This window comes from Parasteatoda tepidariorum, chromosome 5 (genome assembly GCF_982258835.1).
Source record: "Parasteatoda tepidariorum strain Cologne lab strain chromosome 5, Ptep-v5.0, whole genome shotgun sequence".
In the NCBI taxonomy this organism is placed as follows: domain Eukaryota; kingdom Metazoa; phylum Arthropoda; class Arachnida; order Araneae; family Theridiidae; genus Parasteatoda; species Parasteatoda tepidariorum.
In genome coordinates this window covers 49447860-49467856 of record NC_141759.1, presented here as the reverse complement: position 1 = coordinate 49467856, position 19997 = coordinate 49447860, and the positions used below count along the sequence as shown (strand labels likewise).

The 19997-nt window shown below is 27.6% G+C and overlaps 2 protein-coding genes across 2 annotated transcripts in view; both read right to left on the bottom strand.

Moving 5' to 3' along the window:
* The window catches only part of LOC107438888 (uncharacterized), a 137526-nt gene that overhangs the window by 37548 nt on the left and 79981 nt on the right, over positions 1 to 19997 (bottom strand). The gene's annotated exons all lie outside the window — the stretch shown is intronic.
* Positions 16768 to 19973, bottom strand: LOC147809329 (uncharacterized). The gene has a single exon (XM_087163863.1). The coding sequence runs from the start codon at positions 19966 to 19968 to the stop codon at positions 17482 to 17484; it is 2487 nt and encodes an 828-aa protein (XP_087019989.1). The 5' UTR covers positions 19969 to 19973; the 3' UTR covers positions 16768 to 17481.

Sequence of the window (19997 nt, the reverse complement as noted above, 5' to 3'; positions counted from 1 at the left end):
AATCTCTAAACTATAACAGGAATTTTGGCAAAATATTCTTATTAAATTGGTTTTTATGTAATTATTAAACATGGGTTAACATAATTTTGCAAAAAAATGTGCCAGACATCGCGTGAGGTTCTTCGAGCTACAAAAACAGGAAAACCACTCCCCTGCAGAGGATCAGAACTGTGATGTCATGTCTTGATTTATCCTCACGAAAATAACCCAAACGGTCATCAATTTCCTATTGTGTACCTCAAGATCGACCTAAGTAAATTACAACTCAAACAACATCAACAACAAAAAAAATTATTTACAAGCACTTGAATTTTTTTGCACTTATTTATTAAAAAAAATTTCGAGAATCATTAAGAGAAATTGAATAAAAGTTTCAGGGCCTACTTGAAATTGCAAAAGTTCTTTTAACGCAAATATGAAAATTGCTAAATGATGAATTCCAAATAATAAAACTGGAAGCAGAGTTTTTTTTCCTAATTTTGAGCAAAAATAAATTAAATTGGTGTAAAATGAGAAATTTATTAAGAAATATAATAACGAGAAAAAAAAGCGACCGCCTGATTTAAAGAACATATTTTGGGAAATATATTCACTGCTTGCTATTGTCCATTTCTCCAGAAATTGTCCATTTATAATCAGTTGTTATAGTTACTCGAACTGAAGAGAATTATCTAGGGAAAATGGGGATCTTACTTTGATTACCGAAGAATCGAATTGCTCTGTCTCGGAGGCATGGGAGTCAAAAATCACTTTTCTTTAAAAAAAGAAACTAAACGTCACGCAGTGAAAAATAATGTTTCTTTTTAGTGCCGGACGGATGATTTTTTTTCTTTATTAAGTTCTTAAATTCCTCCTTCATCACTTTTCTTTTTACCTTATTTCTACATGAGTAAAAACATTTTTTAATATATAATTAAGTAATATATATACATAATAAATGTTAATTTTCTGAAATTATTAATTGTCAATTTCTTCAAATTATCCAGTATAATATTACCTTCCACACGTCCATTTTCGAGCCCATCCTTGGTAACTGACAAATCAACCGCACTTCAGTACTGCAGTAAGAACGTATTTGAAAACAAAACCCCTCAATTTGCGCTTTTGTTTTCACATTTTGATATCTGGTGATCTTTTTACGAAAATATTTTAAATCATTCTTGAAAAATCTCCCGTTCATGTAAGTTCATTTGAATTCGCGACTCGCTTTATAGATTTCGCTTCATGTTTCATTCTGTTTTTTCTTTATATTTTATTTTCTGTTTTTACGTGATAGTTTTACTTAGTGTGTTCTATTTTATTTGTTGTAAATTTTATTGTAAGACTGTTTTTGAGTGCTCCTCACAATATATTATTGAGATATTTTGCTTTGGCTATATTGATACAATATTAGAAAACACTTTGCGGATATAATCATGTGAGCGGATATGTGAACGATGTTTTGCGGATATAATCATGTGAGCTGATGAAAAGATTATATCATTTACTTTCCCGATTTCTATTAATTGTTTTCCTTTTTTCGGATTTTTTTTCCGGATTCTTATTATTTTTTATTATTATTTTTCTTTTCCCCCTTTTTTTCATTACTCCGTAATTTTTTCCATGTTTTTTCTATATATATATATATATATATATATATATATATATATATATATATATATATATATATATATATATATATATATATATATATATATATATATATATATATATATATATATATATATATATATATATATATATATATATATATATATATATATATATATATATATATATATATATATATATATATATATATGAAATTTTAAGTCTTTTTCCTCGCTGAAAATTGTTTCATTTTAATAGCATTTTTACCCTTGACTAAACACATTTAATGCTTATAGTTTCTAAAAAAAAGTCTTTCTGTTATAGTGTTGATAAATTTCGCTTCTATAACTACTGAAGCAAAAAATTAGTTTTTACTTGTTTTGATTAAATGTTTCATAACGGTTTTCTCTTCCCCCCCCCCTCCATTTTGTTTCTTTTAGCAAGAAAATGTTTAAAGGAAATGTTGAATATCAGGATATTGAATATTTACTACTTTTTGCCTAGGAACGCGATTCCTGTCTATTCATTTGGGACGTATTCTCAACTTGAAGTTTTTAAGAGCTTTATTTTTCACTTTATGTAATAGAAATTCTTTAAACTGAACATTTTTCTAACATCAGTAGGTACGCGTTGAAAAATAAATAAATGCTAGTCAATATTTCCAGTCAGATAAATTTTTTTTAAAAATTCTTTTTAATTTTATTTTTTTAAGTTTTCTGTTTCTGAATTTATGAATTTGAGTGTTCTATGCATCGAAATTCTTATTTTTTCAATGAGTGGTTAAATTCACTAATCCAATATTAGAGTCTGCTTTATAGGATTATCATCTTAAAGATCGTGTATATTTAATTGAATATCTATAACACTACTTCGATTTTCCGTGTTTAAAATGTTCATCGGAAATGCTCTTCTTTCCAAAGTGACGTAAACATTGAACTCTCATGGAAAACATTCACTTGTAAAATTTTCACTTAAATGTTCACGAATAATATGCAAATTACGGGAAGTTACCACGTGGCGTCTATAATACATCACGATGACAAGAGTGTAAAAAAGGGGTATATAAGGAATGGGGGCAAAAAAGTAAAATTTAAGCTTTCAGTAACCGCTCAGTGCCATAATGTAATAATTAGGACACAGAGGACGCATATGGATGATTTCTCACGTGGTAGAATTATCGGCCTCCTGGAAAGAGGGCGTACTCAGATTGAAGTATCTGAAAAACTTAGACTGTCCAAAGTGTCCTCTCTATGCTTTGACAACGATTGCAAGATGATGGAAATTTCCGACGACGTTACATTGCAGCTTATCCCAGAGTAACAATATCTAATGAAGGCCGATATTTATTAGTAACTATCAAAAGATATTGGCAGAGTACAGCATTCGACCTATATCGTCAACTATATGAAGCCACAGGAGGGATTGCAGTTTAAAGGGAAACCGTGTATTCACGTTTTTGAAATATTGTTCGTTGGTCTGTCCTTAATTTCGTTGTTTTATATCACTTTTTGGATTCTATGCACTCGCAGTTTTATCACAGCAAATAAGATCTAATTATTTTAATATTTACTTTGAAAAGTTTCAAGTAAAATGGTGTTTGGTAATGGTGTAAATGGTTTCAGCGAAATGGTGTTTGCACGTAAAGCAGCATTAATCATAAGTAAATAAAAATTCAATTTAAACAAAATAAAGCAATGATTTATGAACAGTTTACAATAGCTAACAATCAAACAGTTTCTAATGAGCTACGGTTTACCATAGCTGTTTGAAAGTAAGCAACATTAACATAGCAAGCAAGGAACATTGATAAATAACAATGGTCTCTATCGGCTTAAAGCGACATTTCCACTCACACATTCCTTTATAAAATATCCTTATTTAGGTCTCCTCTGCCTGGCTTTACACTTTTTAATCATTTTTTTCGACCACCTTCTATAACGTTTTGTAACGTCTTTTATAGAATCTTACGCTAAATCCTACAGACATAGCAAGGGAAGATAATTTTATTAGGTCCACATTCTTCTGATTCGTCTAAACCCACTCAAGAATGATCTCAATTATATGCATATAAATAGAAAGCTAATTAAAAGTGTTCAGCTAATAAAATTTGTATAAACTTTGTTAGTCACATATTAGAGCATTTGTTAGTTATCATATATTGTGAATAAACTCTAAGCTATGAACTAATTGTTATCCTAGATGGTTAGCTATGCAGCCAGTGGGAGCTAAGTCACTTGTATAGTGCATTACGTAACTAAATAGTAATTTTACCAATATAATTACGAGGCCAGGATTGAAACTATTATTTAATTAAAAATATTTTACTTTTTTCCTTTTTAATCCCGTGGAGAAATTTTTTTCGCGGCATTAAACTTTAACTAAATTAATAGAAATGAAACATCTCCACAATTCAAGCTAAAAACTCTAAACGTTATCCTTGGAAAGGGTTAAAACACGTTTCTGTTTTTTTTCTCCGTCACACATCTTTTTGACAAAATTTTAATCTTGCCTAAAGCTGCTTACCTACACACTTCTTATCTTTTACAACAAATCCTTTCTTACAAATGCATGTAGTTTTTCCAAACCAGCCAGTAGTTATAGTACATCCATGTCCTTTTCCACAATTGCATGCTGAAACATTAAAATATACACCAAATAATTAGTAAAATAAGATATGAAAAATTTAATCATAAAAATTATTTTTAATCGTATTTAATTAACATTTAAAGGTTGTCAAATCGTTAAGAAAAAAGGGAAAACTAATCTTGGACCTAATTAAAATCTAACTTCTTTTTTTTACCCGTAGTTTTGTAGTTACTAAGTTTATTCCAGTTGTTTTCAAGCGTAACATCAAAACGTTCATAAGTCTTTCGTGATTTCTAAAATTCTCAATGTGATTAAAGATCATTTGATCAATTAGAGTTTTTCTCTTCTTGATGCTTTTTATCACTCCTCAGAATTTGTCACGCCCTGTATTAAGTTTCATGCATAAACTTTAACGCATAAACTTTGGGACTGTGAGTTCTGTTTTGCTCAAAGATTTGAGCAATTAGGCAACATTGTATGCAGACCTGGAAACTGCAAGATATTTCTATCTGGTGTTTGCTGACATTTATTGCAGCTATAAAGTTAATCTTGATTTAGAGTATAGGTACAATGAACCTCTGGTCGAGATGCCGTGCTCTTTGGAGCTTCCCAACCTCTAAGTCTAGGCTGGCCCATCGTAAAATTATTCAAAGATCTATTTTTTTTTCTCATTTTTTAAGTATAAAATTCTAGTGTGTAGAGTTGTTTTTTTTTTTTGAACCTTCAAAATAATATACTTGAATTTCTTTGTCAAATTTTCAAAATGTAATTTTCTGAGAAACAAAGTTAATAAATCATTCATCATTTTGTAGGGGGTTTTCCTTACAGTTTTTGAATAGGCATGATACTGTAGTTTAATATTGGAAATGAGTCTTTTGTATCTGCTCATGTTAGTGTTAAATATTGTTATCAGTTCAGAAATGCTAGTTCCTATTATTTCTTTTGGCATAACATGATTATTAACTTTCTCTGTTTTGCTGGTAATTGTTTTATTTTCGGCATCATAAAAATTAGTATGTATTTCTCTCTCTTTATAGTTGTTACAAATATTATACATGCAACTTTTCTTTCTTGAAATCACAAAACAAGAGTTCGCCCAGTGCAGTCGAACTTGAAGAATTAATTGATTTTAAATTTTGGAGTGGTTTAGTTTTAAAGGAGGCATTTTCATGAATACATAGACATGAAGCTCGTCCAAAGCTTGTTGGAACGCTTACCCAAAATAAACACTGTCGAGTGTGAAACTTACACAGAAGCACTTTCCCTTACAAAAATTTTACGAAATTTTTTTTAAATCATCTAAAAGATATCTGTTTTTTTTGTTTTGTTAAGTATGACAGTCTCTTTTCTTATCAGCTATTGAACTGTTAACGTCTTTTTGTCGGAAGAATTTGGTCGTCAAATTTCCGCTTTATTTTAGCCCTTTATATGCTTGATTTTGATTTCTTTTTTTTTCGGAAATAAAGCTCATTAGAATTTTTATAATTATGTTAATTCTTAAAGATAGCAATGTGCGTCAAACATTTTCAATGTTCTTAGAATACGTTTGACTTAAAAACAAAAATGTTTCAATGATAATTTATTAAGAAACAGTTAAACGAGTACATAAAAATAATTATTATAATGGTTGTAAATCTCATAAAAATGGAAAAAAAAATTGGGTGAAGATAATTTGTATTAACAATTAAGAATCCGGATTCTATATTTTGATAAAAAAAATTGTCTTTAAAAAATCTTTTCGAAGCTTCAACCTTGTGACAAGTCATGTCTATTATTACGTTTGTTACGTCTGTTAATAAATATGGTAACAGATATCATATTTCAACAAAAACGAAATTCTTTTTGCTAAAAAGTTTTATAAATTGTTTAATATTTTAATTGATTTAGAATAAAACTTCCCGAGACTAAAGCAACTTGCTGAAGGATCTAAAAATAAATAAATTTCATTTACCTAATTAGGATAACAGAGATAAAATGGCGAACGAAAAAAAGGGGTTTTGCTCCTTTAAAATACACAGAACATTCTCAATGTCTGTTTCTATTTCGTTTCTACACACTTTTAACCGTTATACAAACTTTACTATTAAGAAATTCCAATTGTTTAATTATAAAAATACAAATCAATGTATAGTAACAAACATGATGAAAGTTTCCGGACAGTTGTATTTTATTAATTAAAATATTAAATGTTTACTTTTTATTTATAATAATCTTACCAGAATGTATTTTTGACAATTTTAAACAATTGTAAAACGTGACAGAGTGGAAAGTTTATTTATTGTAATGTAGTTCTTGTAAAATTTTAATGTTATATGTTTTGGTCAGCCGTATTTCCAATCACCATTTATATCATTTAATAAAATAATATTTTTTCTTACTTAGGGCAGCGAAACATTATTCTTCCTGTGCTAGAAACTACCTGCCAAGAAGTACATGAGACAAAGAAAAATAGTTTAAAGTTTCTTAGAACTTCGAATAAATATTACCCTACTGATGGAAAGCGAATGGATCCCAAATATGAAAATAATTCAATTATTTGTATTTTAAATATATCATAGTAAGCGGAACTATCTTGTTTTCGTAAAATGAATAATATCAACGGATGATTTGTGTCAAAATTATATTTTATATTTAAGAGAACGAACCATCCAGTTGAAAGGACGATTCCGATGCAAATGGGTTAATGTATGCTGAAACAATGAGGCTTTGTAAGCTTTCAATGATAATGAAATAATAATCGAAAGAAAACTTGAAACTTGATGTTCAAGAGATAGTAAGACGTTACACAGTCGTGATATGTCTCTCCAAACTGGTAAAAAAATTTGTGGAATTTTCTAAATCTTCACAAATCATTATTTCAAAACGCTATTATTAAAAAGTAACAAATGTATATAACAAATTTTTATTCGTTTATCTTTTCTATCTTTTGCTCTATTAATATATGACGATCGCTATTTGTTTTGGTAGTTATTCATTATTTTAAAAATCATTAAAACTGCATATTTTCTCGAAGCTTAAGGATGGGCTCTTTAAGTTACCGATAGAAGAAAGCAAAAAAAAAATTCTTTGCTTTTTACATATCTACTCCGGGCCTAAGCTTTCTTCATTGCATCCTTCCAAGAAAAAAAAATCTTTGCTCAACCTAGTATAAAAATTAATTAGTCCCCAATAATACTTGATCTTAGCTCACTTCCATCAAAAATTAGTTATTAATTCTTAATTGATTTTTTCATTTTTGTCATACAAATGTAAATCATATGCTGAGAATGAAGGAAATTATAAATCACATAATGTTAATGCATATGGGCATGTAAATATATATATATAATCTAGATAATATAAATGATTGTTTTTTAAACATACCAAAAGTTAACAAAAGTGTCATATAAAATGATGTTAAGATAACTTAAATCTGTTCAGAGTTAAAACGAAGACAGAATAAAATTTTTATTTTGTAATTACCTTGACATTCGTCTTCTGATACTTTTCCATAATCTGGCCAACACACGCAACCTTTACCATTGTCATCACAGTCACCATTCTTACAGTTACAACCTAATTTAATAAAAACAATTATAAAATATTTCTGTTTCAATTATAATACTTAATGCTGATGAATTATTCTACCATTAAGTATAAGAGATCTTTTTTTAAGTTCATGCGAAAATATGCAATAGAGCGTGTAAATAATGTTGTATTTCGTTCTAACTATTTACTCCTTTTCTTAAGTAGACAAAAGCTTTTATTAATCAATGAACTATATGAAATCACCAAGCAACAAGACCTGTGTAATCAACTTATTCACCATCTATGCATGAAAAAATGAAAACAAAAGAAAAGAAACCCTACAAGAAGCCTTGCTGCCCCCCTCTGACCCCACAGCAGAACGCTACTATTTTTTCCTGGTATTTCCCCTTCAATGCATTACTCCACTGAATTCGGCATGATGCGTCTTTTGAGATTTTTAAAATCTTAATTTTATGTAACTATTAAGTGTTCTGACGCATAGTGCACTCAAAAGCAGAACAATTACCGCCACTTCCAAAACGAATTTTTCGGCATCGAAAATAAATAATTCTATTAATAACTAAGTTGAAAGATGATGTAACAAAAAATAGGATACAACCAAAATAAACCAAATCTTATACCGGAAGTTGAAACAACCTCTCCAAGTACTGTCCTATCGTTGAGAACACGAAACACAGTTGAGAATAAAGTAGGCATGGAAATTACGACATGAAATATGAAGATAAATGAGTACAATAGTAAACAAATTACGTTAACTAATTTGAAATTTTCTAATTACATTTATAATTCAGCGACAAAAAAAGATGGAATTTTCACGTTGGGTTTGCAGAAGCCATTGTTTTAAATTTCAACTAAAGATAATTTTGTTTGTAAAATATTTTGAAATAAAACATCAGTTTGAGATTTGCCTCACTTGGGTGGAAAAATACAGTGACCCCCACGAACCATCCACTCTACCATTCTTCGTTTCTTTATTTTTATCAGAGACTTAATTTTTATCAGTGGTCCAAAGTTTCATCACTTAACAGCAATTGGAATATTTATTTTTTCGAATAAACTACAATGTTTTACGTTGTTTCTAAAATATTTGAGAAAGGAGGACAGAGATAGTTCATATGATTTTTAAATTGTGTATACTTTTTATTATTATTATTATGTTTTGAATACTATTCTAAAATTTTTTATTTAATTTTTTTATTATAATTTCTACCTTTGCCACAGTATTAGTTTAGTGATTAAAATTATTTTTCTACATAAATCCATTTTATTATTTTTATCAATTTTAATGTTATTTTATAGTTTCACAAAGTCTTTTACAGATAAACCTTCACCTCAAATCACCTCCTTTCTTTACTTGATTTTTTCAAAGAGAGAACTTTTATCAATTGATCTGAGTTTTATTATTCAAAATTAGCGAAAATGTTTTTTTATTTACGTTTCATTAATTTTATATGATTTTTTTTCAGCACTTAGAGTTTTTTTCTAATTTCGCCCATTCAATTATGCTTTCGATCTAAATACATGAATTAATATTCGTATTGATACATAGCTACTTATTTAGTGATATACTTAGCACTGTAGCGAAGAGGCATTTGATACTTCATGAATTGGAATTTTCAAAATTTACATTCTTTGAATTTTGAAAGAAATATATTTTTAGGATCGTTAAATTTCGAAGGGATGAGTAAAGATGATTCATTATCTAATCTACCAAAATTTAAATTATTAATATGTAGTGGTTGGCAATATTCCCTTAATGTTAATTTAGTTATTAAATAATTAATTTATCATCTTTTCTTTTAATAGAAAATATGTTTTTGGAACTATGTTAATTCCGTAGTGGTTGGAGAGAATGTATCTTACTTGATGCGTTATTTCCTTATAAGTCGATTGATTTCTTTGACGACTGGATATATGCAAGAAACCTTGTTTTATGATAATAATTCATTGATTTGAGAAAAAAAAACATAAATTTGTTACCGTTTATGAATCTTAAGAAACCTGATTGAGAATAAATTTTTTTAAATGGTATAACAAACGGATATTATCAAAATGTAAACGAAAATGCTTGAAAAATATAATTAATACTAATTTTTAAACGTATTGACAGATAAAAAATCATCATTTTAATTTAAAATTTGCAAACCTGAGTGCATAAATAAAAAAAAAACGTTAGTATGTCCATCGGCACAATATAATTCCTCTAATATCAAAATGACAGAGACAAATACTTTATATATATATATATATATATATATATATATATATATATATATATATATATATATATATATATATATATATATATATATATATATATATATATATATATATATATATATATATATATATATATATATATATATATATATATATATATATATATATATATATATATAGGAAGGAAAAAGATAGATCGTCACCAGCTCACTTAATTATATCGGCAATAAACAGTGCTTTTCAATATCGTACTAATATAGGCGAAGCAAAATTAAATATATATATTTATGTACACAATTTAGCAAAATATTGTTTTTTTCTATAAATAAGTGTTGAAAAACTAGTAATAACTGTAGTTGCATGCAAGTATTTACATTAATATTTTCACGCTATCAATTACCCATAACATTTTTATGTAAATTAAATATATTTTTCTTAACAAATACAAAAAAATTGAGGTGTTATTCAGATTAGAATAATGATAATAAAGGATAATTATTAATTATCAATGGCAAATGGTGCCGAAGCAAAATATTAGGAGGCATGCTTACTTGCTCTTTCACTGTAATTTGAATAAATACCCAGATTTCTTTCATCAGAAATATTATTTTTAGAAATTTCAAAATTTTCAGGAACTTTCCATTTGTGAGATTCTGTGTTAGAAAATATAAAAAACAAGAAAAACACAACGCACAAAATACCAAGAGATAGGTCTCTCATCTTAGTCTTAAAGGGTTATAAATGCTATTCCTAACACAAATAAAAACAATTAGAAGTTATTTTTCGCATGCTAATATAGAATAAAATGTTTTAGAATATATTATATAGAATAAAGCGTGATACAAAAACTTTCTACAATAAAGCTGATTTTGCAGAAACTAAATGATAACATCAAACCGTTAGAATTTTAATTGTCTTGTTATCAAAATTAAGTTCACTTTCCAAACGCATTATTTTTATCTGTATACATATCATTGTCTAAAAGATTTTAATCAGTAAAAAACACATTATCGAGATTCTATTAAGTTTGTTTAATTGTATTGTCTAGAAAAAGTTTCTTAATTTAAACCGATACCATTTATTTAATTAAATTTAATATTCGTTTTAAAAAATAATTTCTTCATTTTTTTATTTTTAAATACATAAACAGTTTGAAATTTATAACTTTAATTTCAGGTGAATATTTGAAACAAATTAAAACTTTCTTACATCACAAGTATTGCGTTAAAAAAGTCATTCATAGGAAAAAACGTTAAATTAGGTTATTAAAGTCGAACGTTGCAGTTAATGATTGCATTGTCACAAATTACAAATTGAAAAGCTAATCATTCATTAAAAACTAATTTAAAAATTCATTAATTCACCCATGTACTGCTTCGATGATTGACCAATTTTGTAATTTCCTGTTTCGCCTATACTTCAATGAGGATTCCTTCCCACTGCGGAATATTTGTACTCATAGTGTTTAAAAATGTAATTTATAAAGAACAATTTCCTTAAACAAATAGACTCTCTATTTTTGTTGTAACAATTAACAAATCGCTTAATTTAGATAAACTTTTTTATTATTTTAATGAGAGAAGTTTTAAAAATTATTATTTGAAATAATGGCTTAAATGCCATTAATTAACTAGAATTATGATTTTTTTTTTTACCAAAAATGCTATTACCATGCAGTACAGTAGTTTTAACAGTATTCGTTTTTCCGCGTATATTTAGCGAAGTTTTTCTCAAATTGCGTTTCCTTATTTAACGCCAAATCACGCTGACTATACCGGTCAATAGTTCGTTTAATTCATTAAGTAGCTTAAGTACTCATCGCCAAACTACATTTTAAATTAGTCATTGATCATTTAGTTGTTAAAATAAAAAAAATGGCTTTAATTTTGTTCTTCTGCATTTTTACAAGTAATTTTTTGCAAAGCAAACGTTTTATCAAAAGTAAACTTCTTATATAACATAATAATCCCTATAACAAATAGCAGAAAAGTAGCTTGAAAAAAATGAGGTCAATAAATAATGGAATTTAAAAGCAAAAATATTATCAAATTATATAATTAGTCAACATTAATTTTGCACACAATAAATACTTTAGGTAAGTAATATTAACTTCAAGTGCTCTAAAAAAGTAGTACACATATAAAAATATGACGAATTACCGGAAATATGTACCTAATATATTACTCGGTGCTAAGTTAACGATGAATATTTATTTCGTTTCGTTTTTAATATTTTGCCTCAAATTCAATCACATATATTGTTAATTGCATGTGATAAATTCTCTAACTGCGTTAGATTCAAGTATTCAAACATTCATCAATCTTCTACAAAATTACTTTAAGGAACTGATAATTGTGATTAGTAAGAACAGTTTATTATCAACATGGTGGCAAACTGTTTTGTCTACCGAAAAATAATTAATTAAATTCAGATGCTTTCATATTTTGTTACTGATTAATGTTATTATTTTATGAAAACTTTTTATTAAAAAAGTAATTTTATGAATCTTTGATTTTTTTAAAATTTGGACATATCTTACTTGGATTTTATGTCTGTTTTTATGTATTTAAAAACACAAGGAGAACTGAAAGTATTGCTCGTGAATATTAGAGTGAACTATATAAGCATTAACCTTTTACTTTAAATAATCTTAAGTGACATCAACATTACTATTTTGAGTGTTCAACATTAAGTTACATGATGCATTATAACATTTAGAAACTTAAAATAAGGAAAATATAAAGAAAAATTTAAAGATTAAAAAAAAATTATAATCGATTGTTAATTTCTGTTCTATCATTCCATATCATTGTTCTATCAACTGTTTAAACTGTAATTAAAAGAACGATGTTAGCCACACGGCAGGCTGCATAAATATAACTATATTACAGACTTATAACATAAAGAAAGTGTCATGTTTATTTATAAACTTTACTGGAGTTATTTCATTTCTTAAATTTCCATTTGTTTGATATTTATTTCAAGTTTAAGTGTTTTTTGGCAATTTTTTTTCCTTTCATGTTTTGAATAAAAACTTTTTATCCATCATTGAAGAAAACTTTGTCTCTCGCTCTCGATTTCTTGTCAAAAGTAGCAAAAATGAGTATATATAATACAAGAAACTAGAAACTGACAGTTTAGATGTTGTTAGGTATAAATCTTAACGTTTCTATCGAAATTTTTAAAAATATAAGGAAACTCAAGAGAAATCAAAAATATTTCAAATTTGAATTGTTATAAAATATATGGTTATCGTCATTGATTGTTAGCAAAAAAGTGTCTTCTTATATATTACTCCTTTCCGTTGCGCATATTTTGTATTCCTAAACATAAATATATTCCTGAATAATTTTTTTTTTCAAGTACATTTGATTATTTTCTCATCTTTTCTCAGAATCACTTTGATACGATTAATATCCTAACAAATTGCTTGCATAAAATAATTATAATATAACAAAAATTTAAAATACGTTCTGCATAAAGGACGCTTTAAAATGGTATGAAATGAAAGGACTGATCGTTAAGACACGGTTCCCAGCAGATCACCGAAGTCAAGCATCACTGGCAGCGGTCAGTGTGCTGGTGGGTGATCACTTGGATCAGTCTGCGTAGGGACCGAGGGTGTGCGGTATTGGTCTTCGTTAAACTGCTCTACCGTAAAGTGCTCGACTTCGCGTGCAGGTCGTCGGACTACCGAAGCGGGAGTGCCATCCCCTCTGCAGAGGATCAAAATTGTGATATCATGTCTTCGGATCATCCTCAGGGATGTTTCCCAGACCGTCGCCAATAGCCCATTGTGCAGCTCTAGTGCGACGTAAATGAACTACAACAACATGAAATGAAAAGAGATAATTTTTTTTATATTTACAACTAGTTTGTCTTTAAACAACTTTTCAATGTAATCATCCCACATATTTTACAACATTAGTTTTCGATAAATCATGTATTAAGTATTTTATAAACATTAATAATCTTATAAATAAGTACACCATGATTGGTTTCTACCCGATGGTCTTAACCCCTTACAATATTTAGAGGGATAGCGAAATGACGAATATCGTTAACTTAATATGTTTACAATTTTGATAGCTCTTAAAAATTTTAGATCAGAGGAAAGCTAGAAGTAATAGTTTCCTGAGAATGCATTAATTACAGAATTGTTTATTAGTTAGTAAGTTAGTGGGGTGAGATGGAAATTTACTGTTGGATTATAGGGTTTTACAAACTTGTTTAAATTATTTATATTTGAATAATAGTGGGGAAAATCATAGTAAATCAAATTAAGTAATAAATAAACAATAAAATGATAGAGAACAAAATTACATTTTCGAAATATTCAAATCAATAAAAACGAAAAAAACTTTTATAGTAAGCATGGATACCAGTATTCTTAAAACTAGCATAATTTGATTGTAATGTTATTGTTACTTATAGTTAATTAATCTAAAACTTTTGAACGAATAATGTAATTTGAAGTTAGAAAGTTTAGTCTCAACATCCTTAGTTAAAAGGTATTAAATAAGTAAAATAAAATAAGCGATACTAACTAAAACCACAAATATACATTAATTTTAGTACATAATTTCAATTATGAAAGCATGTTTTTATAACTTTTTTAAAAGTTATTTTCTATATATTTTAAAACTCCATGATTTGAGGATTCAAACAGAGACGTCCCAGCTAAAAATGAACTGCAGTTTTTTTGCAGAATTGAAGTATTTTTGTAGTTATTTTACAGTTAACTGCAGATTTTCTGTAGTTCAATCCTAACCATAAAAATACTTTAGTTATTTTGCAGTAGTTGTGAAGTTTTTTTGTAGTTCAATCTTAACCATAAAAATACTTTAGTTATTTTGCAGTAGTTGTGAAGTTTTTTTGTAGTTCACTCTCAACCATAAAAATACTTTAGTTATTTTGCAGTAGTAGTGAAGTTTTTTTGTAGTTCAATCTTAACCATAAAAATACTTTAGTTATTTTGCAGTAATTGTGAAGTTTTTTCGCAGAAATTTATTTCAAATATGTTTGAGGTTATCAACTACAAAAATACTGTAGTTCAAGTGAAGTCAATTTACATAAATAATCAGATTTTAAATTCGAATTTAATTATATCATAACTGTTTCAGAAGTATCATTTTTATGTATCTGGAAAATAAATAAATAAAATAAAGTTATTATACTAACTTCATCAGAATATTATTTGAATTTTAGTTAGAAATGAGAGTTAGTAACTTTAATTTTCTGTGTGATAAATTGATGCCTTACTTCACTGGTTATTCTTATTTTTCATTGTAATGCTATAGACCTAATCATGAAAAACCAATACAAAACAATTATTTGAAATATTAAACATTATGAAAGAAATTTTGTTGTATATATCTATTGATAATGAAATTGTTTAGATTTTTAAATTTATTTTTTTAATTTTTATAGCTTTATCATGTTAATGTTTCAATAAAACACCTTAAAATCAGATTCTGGATCTATAACTTTACTATTAGCTAAATGAAAGAAAAAAAATGTTTAGAGTTCAGAACTGAATTTTCGAGGACTATATTGATTGATGTTTCTTTTGAAGACAGAATTTCAGAACTTAATCTTAAAGAAAAAAAACTTTCTTCTTTAAGATAATAAAGCAAATATCTGAAAATCAAAGCAAAAGTTAACTTACCATATAAACTATATCTATTTTAAAACTATTTATACCCAACATAATTAATCAAAAAATACAAGCCTCAGGCAGTAGTCTAAATGTGATAAAATTGTCAAAATTTTATTGTTGTAACATTTTATGAAAAATATTAAAAAAAATTTCCAATGTTTATTTTTCAAAGATTAAGTTGAAAAAAATGCTCTATTTACATAAATATAACAAAATTCAAAGCAATTATGTAAATTTTAAAACCATCAACATTATTTGTAAAAATCTAATGGATAACTTTATTACATAAACACACAAAAATTACAAATTCATATACAAAGAAACAGGGGTGATTAAAATAAGATAAGTGGACAACTGAGTTTAAATTGAATTTTACTAATGAAATCCTTATGACTACCGTATTAAATGATGTCCAAAATGCTATTTTTGATATTTTATAATATTTTGATAATTCAAAATGTTACTTTCTGTATAATTCAACTGAATAATTCAACTTCTTCAACTTTTTTATGTTTTCCTTTTCATGGAATTACTAAAAAAATTTAAAATGAAAAAAATATATATATAAATTGTAAAAGCATTTCAATAACTACCTGATGGGTGCTAGCATGAAATCATAAAAAAAAATAGAAGTCTGCTATTTTTTTTTTTTTTTTAGAATTCTTGTTAACTTTTTTTTTCCTTTAAAACACTGAACTAAATGGACATTTACAATAAGTTTAAATATAAAGTGAAAATATCAATAAATTTTCATGCATAAGACAGACAGAAAAATACCATATTATAATAATTCATTCAATAATAACATTTATGGGACAATATATTAATGTACAATATATACAAATAAAAGAGTTGAATATTAAAATTGCATCAGATGAACTGGAAAATACTGTGTTAGAATATACTATAAATGATATAACAAATAAAATACATGACACATAGAAAATACAGCGTAATTCGATAACAAGAGTTATAGGATAATCTATTTAAGCACAATTCATATAGTGAAAGAACAAGTGTTGAATAAAATTAATCAATTTCCTTGCGGCACAGTAACCGAAAAATACTATATTATTCCTCATTTCATCATAACATAAGTTAATATATTGATGCACAACCTACACACAAGGTATGTGTTTTTAGATTTTCAAATCAATGACTTATAATTCAAAAAATCTTTCATGTTTTAAGGAAGTTCCTATTACACATTAATAAATTTAAAAAAGCATTATAACACTAATTGAAATGATAAATATAATCACTGTTATACTCATTATTTTCACATTTATTGACTTTAAAAAAAAAAAGAGTAAAGAGTTGAAGCAATAACATAGCTGAAAAAAAATAAAAAAGCAAATAATTCTTTCTGCAGAATAATAATCTAAAGATGAATAAAGTTGATCAATTTCTTCATGACAAACTTGACCGGGGAAAAAAAAAACAAACAGGAATAGTGACTAAAAGTGAAAAGCCCTGAAAATTTATGTTAAAAAAATGAATATCAAGCATGAGTGATTCATTCTTAATTTTTTAAAGTAACATTTATAATTAAATTATCTACTCATTAAGAAAATTGAATCCTTATAGTATCGAATTCAAGAAATATTTTGAAAAATTGAATATTTTAAATCGGGAGAAAATAAACTGCTATATTGAATTTTATATATCGTGAATAACTATCCAAAATATTTAGATCATGAGAATACAAAATGAAAAGCAGTGTTTTAAAATCATGTATAAATACTAAAATCCATGTTTAATATTACAACATTAATGGATGGATGTTATTTGGAAAACCAATCTATCAGAATCTGTTGAGAACTCAAGAAAAAGCTTTTAAAAAGTGTTCTCTTGTGTATATGAATTGTAATACTGGGTTTTAAAAATAAATGGGTTAATTAGTATTCTCCTATATTTATTGGTATAAAATATGTCACGTCTTTTTCAGTTAAAGATAAAGTAGCATATTTTTTAACAACATCAACTGGTCTAAAGGCAATTGTTTTACTTTTACACTGAGCACTCGCATTTGACAAACTAAATATACTTGAGCAGAGAGGTCCAACATGAGGATAACACATTAAAAATTTTGTGACTGGAATATATTCTCCTAAAAAATACACTTCATCATTCAAAACAACAATGTGATGGATTTCGACACAATTTTTATTAGACAGTGCGACAACATAATCTGCATGGATAAATTTAGAGCAATAGTCCTTGCAACTATAAATGTGTCCAGAATAGCACATCCTTTTATAAAATTGTACGTTGGATGATGTGATTTGATCTCCCAATAACTTTTTAAAAGCTTTTTCTTGTGTTCTCAATAGATTCTGATAGGTTGGTTTTCCAAACAACATACATCCATTAATATTTATAGCTTGTTTTGTTACCAATTGTTTCGCTTGCATAGCATTAACAAATGTTATTATTTGTTGATTTTTTATCTCTTGTTTAGACATGAGTATATCAAGAAGTGATTTGCTTGCGTATGCTGTAGCAATCTGCAAAGGTACACACTTAGTACCATGATGCAGGTCTTTTAAATGTCCAATATTGTCTTCAAATGAAAAACAAGAATTTGCCCATAAAGGGCCCCAAGCTTTTACCGTATCTGACAGGTGCAGCAAAAGATGTATGTTATAGGATTGTTCCTCTATACCATATATATTCTTAACATCCAACACAAACCTTTTTAAACAGTCACTCGCTTTCTCAATTTCATCTGCTGAGATGTTTGATCCCAAGAGTAAAGTTACACCATGCACAAAATGAAGCCAATGCTTATAAACTAGATGGTTCAATATATTCTTGAGCAGCACAGGCGATGACAATAAAAATATTTGCCATTCTGATGCTTTCCAAAATGACACATCTTTGGTTGTACGCAATTTGCGTGACGCTTCATGAGGAAGTTTAAGATCTCTTATACGAGTATCCAGCATTCGAATGTCCTTGGCAGTTAATGAATATACATGGCCTGAACTCTCTATAAAGAGACAGACAAGTTGCCTTGTCACACCAAGAAGCACACAATGCATATAGTCAGGTATAAAACCATCAATCATGTTGAAAGTTGGATATAGATTCATTAACACAGATGCTCCTTTAACTCCTTTCACAGCACTACCGGTAGAGATTGCTTTTTCTGCACTCTCAACACAGTCTACAAAGGTTCTTCTTTGAGCCAAGTTTCCATTAAAAGGATAAACACGACAGAATCCTTTTCCTTTCATTATTCTTTCTCCCTCCTCTTCACAAAATCCACAACCGAATTGTCCGTTGAATTGTTTAAAATTTTGCAAAGCGCAACGAGCTGGTGCATCGCTGGTACATACTAAAGTAAAAACTTTAGTCCGTCTAAGAATCTTTTCTCCGTTTCCTTTCTCCATCCATTTTAGGCCTTCTTTTTGCAGCTTATTCAATTCATCAACAAATGGCACCAGGTATTCATTCATATTTGGTTTTTTTCTGCCAAACCACAAGCCACACACCATAATGTTCCTTTTTCTCTCTAGCGGCTCAAGTTCATTAATTTTTACTTGAATCGGCCAAATATCATATCTGCTTTTGCGATAAATCGGAATGCCATCCACGTTAAATTGAATCGATACATTTTCTGAATTCAGCAAACCATCAGTAGACCGATATAAACATCCATCAAGAATGTCTCTGTGAGTATCAGGATTGCTAAATTTGGATTTATAATTGTTAATATTATACAGGAGATCTTCATTTTCAAATTTCAGTTGCAACTGATAAGCAAGGGGCATATATAGAAAAAAATGGCCATTTTTTATCGAATCATCACTATTAAATGATTGTGAGCATGTTTGGCATTCTGAATTTTTATTCTCACTGCATAATTTACAAATGTAGCTATCACAATGGGGACAATAAAGATGAATTTCACATGCATTGCCTATTGATGATGTGCCTTTATAAAACAAGAATTTACTGTCAGGAAGATTACTTGGTGGTAATAGAGCTTTCATTAGCTTTAATAATCCATCAACACAAGTTTTTGAGAGATTAAATTTTATAGAGTAAGCTAAAATGCTCACGAAAGCCTCTAAACTTGTCACACATGCAGAATCATAGAGTGGTTTATTACCATTTTTAATGATATCTTCCAAATCATCTTTCATCGAAAAACTATCTTCCGATGAAATTTCATCATTAATATCTAAATTGTCAGATAAAGTACTCGATTCGCTACTAATTGTTTCATTTATTTCTGGTTCTTCACTCCTACTTTGTATGTTAAGATTTTCCTCGTGAACCTCATTCAGACCAAACCGCGTATTCGATCGGTAACGATATAATGTTCTTCTAGGTAAAGAATCATTATTCCACAAGTATTGCTTATACTTTTTAGACATGATAAACAAATATTATATAATAAAAGGTA

What these genes read in the sequence shown, in the direction of transcription:
- LOC147809329 (XM_087163863.1), bottom strand. Translation starts at nt 19,968, where the DNA reads ATGTCTAAAAAGTATAAGCAATACTTGTGGAATAATGATTCTTTACCT.